The 8,065-nt window shown below is 40.0% G+C and overlaps 2 protein-coding genes across 2 annotated transcripts; both read left to right on the top strand.

The window, feature by feature from the left end:
- The first annotated feature begins 3,499 nt into the window (after positions 1-3,499).
- LOC141652738 (F-box protein CPR1-like) lies at positions 3,500-7,506 on the top strand. The gene is made up of 2 exons (XM_074460332.1): positions 3,500-4,896; positions 6,145-7,506. Exon 1 carries the CDS (start codon positions 3,623-3,625, stop codon positions 4,880-4,882), a length of 1,260 nt encoding a protein of 419 aa, XP_074316433.1. The 5' UTR covers positions 3,500-3,622; the 3' UTR covers positions 4,883-4,896; positions 6,145-7,506.
- LOC141650992 (F-box protein CPR1-like) lies at positions 6,168-6,830 on the top strand. Its single transcript, XM_074458723.1, has one exon. It carries the CDS (start codon positions 6,168-6,170, stop codon positions 6,828-6,830), a length of 663 nt encoding a protein of 220 aa, XP_074314824.1.
- Positions 7,507-8,065: the final 559 nt, after the last annotated feature.

Genomic DNA, 8,065 nt, shown 5'->3' with positions numbered 1-8,065 from the left:
ACAACGGCGGCGAATATATTAAATTAAATCCCAACCTCCTTAATGACGGAATTAACCACAGTACATCACCCCCTCATACACCCGAACACAATGGCTATGCCGAAAGACGACATCGTCACATTGTTGAAACGGGTCTTGCGTTACTTAACTATGCCGGGTTATCTACCAATTATTGGCCTTATGCCTTTTGCACGGCTACTTATCTAATCAATCGCATGCCTACCAAAACCTTAAATGGTAGCACACCATACTTTAAACTACACGGTATTCCTCCAAATTACACTAAACTACACAACTTCGGTTGCTTATGCTATCCGTGGTTAAGACCGTATACCAGACATAAATTAGAAGATCGCTCCATTGCTTGCATATTCATTGGTTACTCCAACACCCAAAGCGCTTATCACTGTCTCGATCCAAAAACGAATCGAATTTACACATCTCGTCATGTGCAATTTGTTGAAGATGACTTTCCCTCTCGAAAGTCCAACCCGCCACCATCGACAACCCCTCCTGATGATTGGTGCACTCTTAACATTCCTCTCCTTCCACCTCAAACCACACCCACACCCAACCCGCCAACCAACTCCCACAACCATCAGCCCATCACCATCGTCTACACTCGAAGGAAACCAGCTCAAACCATTATCCCTACCACATCACCTCCCTTCGAACAAACCACCTCCACCACCATCGATGCATCTCATCCCACGGCATCACCCGCTGACAATATCACCTCCAACTCCATCGACACACCACCTGCCTCTGACCTCAACACCACCACTACTAACCCGCCCTCCTCCTCGACATCACCCTCTGATCAGCCCTTGACTTCTACTCCTGCCCCACGCACAAAACGTGGCCATCCACCACCACCCAAGACAGTCACAACACGGCTTGACAACAATATTCGGGTTCCTAATCCTCGCTATGCTAACCTTGCGCACACTACCACTACCTCTGACAACCTTCCTAATACTATAAAACAAGCTCTTGTTCTTCCCCACTGGCGACAAGCTATGCAAGACGAATTTCAAGCACTCGAACGCAACCATACATGGACTCTTGTTCCACGTACTTCGTCCCAAAATGTCATAGGTTGCAAGTGGGTTTTTCGAAACAAATACAATCCTGATGGTACCCTCAAACAACACAAGGCTCGCCTAGTTGCTAAAGGGTTTCATCAACGACCTGGTATTGATTATAATGAAACCTTTAGTCCCGTTATCAAACCAACCACCGTTCGTCTAATTCTCTCCTTGGCCATCACGCAATCATGGTCCTTAAGACAATTAGATGTTAATAATGCATTTTTACAAGGCCACCTCACTGATGATGTGTTCATGATTCAACCACCTGGATTCGTTGATCAATCTAAACCCGACTTCATTTGCAAGCTCAATAAAGCAATTTACGGACTAAAACAAGCTCCGCGAGCTTGGTATACAGAGTTAAAAACCTATCTTTTGCGTTATGGATTCAAACAATCTATATCCGACTCTTCTCTATTTATTTTCCAAACAAAAACCACCTGTATTTACATGCTCATCTATGTGGACGATATTATAGTCACTGGACCACATCCACACCAACTTCAAACCTTTATTACAAATTTGGCACAACGTTTTTCGCTCAAAGACCTTGGACCACTATCCTACTTTCTTGGCATTGAAGTAGTGCCAAACCACAATGGCCTCCATCTAAATCAATCTAAATACATTTATGATCTACTTACAAAATACAAGTTTATCGACGCCAAACCAATCAACACACCTATGGCTACCTCTCCGCCTCTTACTCGGGAAGACCATCACTCCATTCATGATCACGCCACCTACCGTGCCATAGTTGGCAGCCTGCAATATCTGTCACTAACTCGGCCTGACATTGCATTCACCATAAACCGTCTTGCTCAATTTCTTCATCACCCTACCGTCACTCACTGGACTGCACTTAAAAGGCTCCTTCGCTACTTGCAAGGAACACAAACCTTTGGGATTCAATTATATCGCAACTCACCCTCCTGTCTTCATGCTTTTTGTGATGCAGATCATGCGCAGCGACAAAGACTCCTACATGTCAACCATCACTACATCATCTATCTTGGTCGAAATCCCATCTCGTGGTCGTCCAAAAAGCAACAAGGTCTCGCGCTCTCTACAACCGAGGTGAATTCCCGGCCGTCGATCTGTCACAACCGAGACACTCTGGCTTCGCAATCTACTAACCGAGCTTCATATCACTGTCACCAAACCTCCAGCTATCTTTTGTGATAATATCTCGGCAACTCTTTATGCTAAAAACCCCGTCTTTCACTCACGCATGAAACACATGGCCTTATCCTTCCACTTCGTCAAAGAACAACTGCAGCATGGTCAAGTACGAATTCAACACGTCGCAAGTAAAGATCAACTAGCAGATATCCTCACTAAACCGTTACACAAAGCTCAACATTTCGAATTAAGGTCCAAGATTGGTCTCACCTCACGGACGTCCATCTTGCGGGGGCGTATCAACCATATCTCTTCATCTAAAGAAAATAATATTCCACTCTCCAAGACATAATCTCATATCTACCCTTCCCTCCTATGCAAGTTATTGATCTCATAAATATTGTAATTATAGAAAAGATAGTTTGTAAATCAAAGTAAATATTCTAGGTCTCTCTTGTATGTAATGCTATATATATGCTTTCCCATATCAATGTAAAAACACAATTCATCAATACAATAAACCAAGTCTTATAGAATAGTCCATATCAACCACCCCTTGGGCCACATTTGGCCGTGTGTCCCCTCGGCATGTGTGCCATTGTTTGGTTCATTTATCTCATTTGTCCTTTTTAATTATTGCCGTTTTATTTCATTTGTAATTGTAATTTAATCGTATTGTAATTTTCACAATTATTTTAAGTCGTTGTAATTTATGCTTAAGAGTCAAGTTTGTCTTTTTTAGCTTATGTCAAAATGATTTTATAAAACCTTTGCTTTAGCTAGTTAAATTGAAGTATTTAACAAGTTAAATCGAAGCAAGTGCGCAAAATGATGAAGAGGCCAAGAATGAAGCTCATGTGAGCCGTGGCCCCTCCATTAGCATGGTTTTCTAAGCCTAGAATAGGCGTGTGTGTAAAGTGAGTCGTGTTTCATAGTTTAGTAATCGTAATTAGATCGAGTTGTATCTTTAATTCAATTGTTTGCACAACGAATCGACGATAATCGCAGGTTGTAATAGGTAGTTCCCCAATTGCTTCCCCTTCCCCCTAAGCCATGTCGTGAATGCTTGTTTAGTATATTTTCAAATCAACCTCACATGCTAAAACAACTTGGACAAAGTAGTTGTTTGAAGGGACAAAGCATCTCTGAAGACTTGAATATTGAACAAATAAGACCATAAGTTATCAGTTGAAGATTATAAGACCAATAACTAGTTTTATCCACTAATAAGGTTGCGTTTGGATCTGTTTTCACACTATGTTGGTTTAAATTGCATTGCAGAAGATGAACTGAAACCCTGTAGGGTTACTATTTTCAGCTATTAAACCAGATGAAATGAACTTCAGGGTTTGTCATGTAAAGAGAAGTTATATCAAATAAGATCTAAAGGCCTCCAAACCGGTATTGCTATGGCTGCTGTCCGTAATCCCTCTGCCAAAAGAACAATGCTTTCTATCCCAACTGAGATAATAACTGATGAGATCTTACCCAAATTACCCGTCAAATCACTTGCTCGCTTCAAATGCGTTTCCAAATCCTTCCACACTTTGATATCATCCCATGAATTCATCAACATTCACCTTCAACAATCCCTCTCGTCAAGCACGAACCGCCTGCTTATTCTTACTGGAAAAGGTGGCAGTGATCTCTACTCGTTCGACATAGACTCACCAGATTTCGACACCACTGTCATTAACATCCCTTTACCGCATACCCTAGACTATTGGTTGGACAATGGCGTTGTTTCCATTGTGGGTTCAGTTAATGGCTTGCTTTGCGTTGGAATACTACGTTACATTGACGGACCTGATGAATTTAAGCAAGTCGTCATCAACCCGTCTACAAGAGTATTTCGAGAAGTTCCGTACATAGACATACCTATATTGGGAAACGCGATTCGGGTTAGCTTTGGGTTTGGGTATGATGACATAAACGACGATTATAAAGTTGTCAGGGTTGTGGAAAATGCTATCCAATATGACCCTTATCAAGGGGACGAGTTATACAACCGGGAGGTGATGGTGTATAGTCTAAACAACAATACCTGGAAGTTGGTTGAGGATGTACATCGACCTATATATTCATTGCAGGTGTGTCATAATGGTGTTCTTATGAAGAATCATTTACTTCATTGGATTTTTTGGTGTTTAGATATGTACTACATTTATTGTTTTGATGTTCGATCTGATAAATGGGTTGACGAGGTGCCTTTGATGGACTTATTCACTGATCCCATGGCTGATTTTATCGAGGATAACGAACATGAGAGGGTTCATGTGGTAAACCTCGGTGTTCTTGATGGTTGTTTATGTATTACTGTAACACGCGCAATGTCTAATTTGTCTGATGTTGTATGGATGATGAAAGAGTATGGAGTGAAGGAGTCGTGGATTAAATTGTTTGAAATTTCTCGTTGTTCTCCTTGTTGTTGTAAACCTTGTTGTTACTACTTCGATGGCCCTTATGGTTTCCGCCGTGGCTCAAAACAAGAGGTTTTGGTTCGCAGACCACCTAAGATTGCTGGACTATTTTGGTTCAATATAGGATCCGAAGGCTATGGTAAAACTGAAGAAATAAGTGGGATTCCTGTTTTCGATCAAGCGTGTTTTTTTACTAGTAGTCTTGTTCCGATTCCTGGTAGTTTGCCGATTATATCGCCAGCTGATTAACAAGCAACGCCACGGTAAATGTTTCATGATTTATTCAGTTTTTTTTAATTTTATTTTCCTAATTTAGTTTGCTCAAGATTGAATCATCTAGATTGATTCATGACTGTCTTTATTGGCCGGACTTATAATCTGGCCTAACGTTTACTTGACTCGCTTTTGTCTTACTAGTCCTGCACCTGTACAGTTACATTCGTACTGTATGATTAAAGTAGAACATTCTGCTATAATGTAATGTGAGCCGATTAAAATCGACTTGTCTGAAGGAATACTTGAGATTTAACTAGTGCAGGATTATGGCGATTGTAATTTGGGTGAGATTGTTGTCAAAAGATTAAGCTAAAGCCATTCAAACCAAAAACCAAATAATATTTTCAATAGATTTTGAATTTATTTTGTAACATAAACCCCTTGCCATAAAATTTGGAGAGACGGTTTCTCACTAAGTTATTAAGAGACCATTTTGATCGTATACAAAATAGAGGTGTGATTGCATTAAAATTGAGTGCAAAGAGTTCCCTCCCTGTAAAGACATTTGTACAAGAGATCGGAACTGAAACATATCCATTTGGTCTTGGAGGCCACCACGTGCCTTTTATTTGGAAAAAAAGCTATCTGGAGTAATTTATTTTCTTATTTTTCTAGATAAATACTTAAATAGGTTGTACTCCGAAGCTTGGAGGATATAACAAGTTTCGATCCCGTCTTACTGAGTCTTTTACATACACAAAAGTAAGTAAGTAGTCTTCTCTATATTCCGACTTCGTCTCAATTGTTGAGAACGTTGTTTTATTTACTGGTGTCACAGGGTGAATACATTAGAAACTCTGTATTTCTGAGGTGAAGAAAAATATTATCCGCTCATAAAGTATGTACTCCTTTTGTCCGGTCATTTGTTGTCCTTTTTTATATTGGGGTGTCTTAGTGAGTTGTTGTACTTTCTATTTTAAGAATGTACTTGATGAATAATTTGATTATTCACACTCAATTTGTTTCACTTGTCATTTAGTAATTGGTCTCTTACTCTTTTCTTAGTCTTCGTGCCAAAATCAAGGGACAACAATTGACCGGGACGGAGGGAGTTTTTCAGTATCCCTTTTACAAGTTTTTAAATGTGACAGGTTTCACAAGGACCGGATTTTTGACTTCTAAGTTCTATGAGGTACTACAGTCCTTTTTGAGGGTTTAGATCCGTTTTACACTATACTGCTGTAAAACCGCCTTATACTGGATTAATTGAAATCTCTTACTACTACTACTTTCAGGGTTTGTCACATAAAGAGAAGTTATGGCTGCTGTTCGTAATCCTTGTACCAAAACAATAACGGTTTCCCTCCCAACTGAGATAATAACTGATGAGATTTTACCCAAATTACCCGCCAAATCACTCGTTCGCTTCAAATGTGTTTCCAAATCCTTCAACACTTTGATATCATCACCCGACTTCATCAACCTTCACCTTCAACAATCCCTCTCGTCAGGCGCAAATCGCCTTCTTATTCTCGCTAAAGAAGACAGCAGTGATCTGTACTCGTTCGACATAGACTCGTCTGACAGCAACACCACCGCCGTTAAAATCCCTTTACCGAGTACCCTAGACTATTGGTTGGAATATGGCATTGTTTCCATTGTTGGCTCATTCAATGGCTTGCTTTGCGTTGGACTAAAATGCGACATTGACGAAATTGAGGAATATAAGCAAGTTGTGATCAACCCGTCTACGGGAGTATTTCGGGAAGTTCCTTACAAATACACACCTTTGTTTGGAAACGAGTTTCGGGTTAGTTTTGGGTTTGGGTATGATGACATAAACGACGATTATAAACTTGTTAGGGTTGCGGAAAATGCTATCCACTATCACCCTTATCAAGGAGACGACTTATACAACCGAGAGGTGATGGTGTACATCGACCGTCAGATTCCTTGCAGTCGCGAGACGGTGTTGTTATGAATAATCATTTACTTCATTGGATTTTTTGGGGTTCATGGTGGGAGTACAGTATTTATTGTTTCGATCTTCGATCTGACAAATGGGCTGACCCGGTACCTTTGGTGGACTTATTTACTGATCCAATGGCCGACTTCAACGAGGAAGAGAAAAATATGAGGTTTATAGTGAGAAGTCTTGGTGTTCTTGATGGGTGTTTGTGTTTTACCGCGAGATCTAAGGTGTCTAATGTTGTATGGATGATGAAAGAGTATGGAGTGAAGGAGTCGTGGATTAAATTGGTTGAAATTTCTAGTTGTTTACAGTGCTGTCATAGTCCGCGTTGTTATTACTTCGATGGCAATTATGGTTTTCGTCAAGGCTCAAAACAAGAGGTTTTGGTTCGAAGACCGGGTAATATTGCTGCTGGTCTGTTTTGGCGCAATATTGGATCCGAAGCAAATGGCAAAACTGAAGAAATACGTGGGATTCCTGTTTTTGACCAAGCTTGTTTTTTTACTGGAAGTCTTGTTCCGATTCCTGGTAGTAAGCCTATTATGTCACCAGCGGATTAACAAGCAGCGTCCCGGTAAATGTTTGGTTATTTTCATAATGAGTAAAGTTTGCTTAAGGTTGAGATGTTGAATCATCTTAGATTAATCAAGTCTCTGTTTACAATATTACCAAATACTCCCTCCTATTCTAAATAACTCTCCCTATTTCTTTTTTCGTCTATTCACAATACTCTCCATATTTCCTTATTTGCCAAACGTTTATACTTATTTTAATTACCCCACCCCACCCCACAACAATACCCCACAATACTCACACTTTATCTTATTTTAATCACCTTACCCCACAACAATACTTATTTTAATCACCTTACCCCACAACAATACTTATTTTAATCACACAATACATTTCCTCTCTCCAATCTCCTACCCCACTACAATACTTTACCATATAATATTCCCTCCCTTAATTCCCGTGCCCTCCATAAAAGGGGAGGGTTATTAAGAATAGGAGGGACTATATAGTTTCCTAATCCCAGTATGGGAGACGGTCTCTCAAAGACTTACTGTTTCCGAACATTACCAAATATATAGTTTCCTAATCCCAATATAGGAGACGGTCTCCCAGATGACTTATTGTTTCCTTATAGCATTGAATCTCATATATAAGGAAAATGAACTTTGTTGACTAAACTTTGAGGTACGTCTCTTATACACCCATCATACACCAATGTCTTCCCTACCACA

This window comes from Silene latifolia, chromosome 4 (genome assembly GCF_048544455.1).
Source record: "Silene latifolia isolate original U9 population chromosome 4, ASM4854445v1, whole genome shotgun sequence".
In the NCBI taxonomy this organism is placed as follows: Eukaryota; Viridiplantae; Streptophyta; class Magnoliopsida; order Caryophyllales; family Caryophyllaceae; genus Silene; species Silene latifolia.
This window is presented reverse-complemented; position numbering and strand designations above follow the sequence as displayed.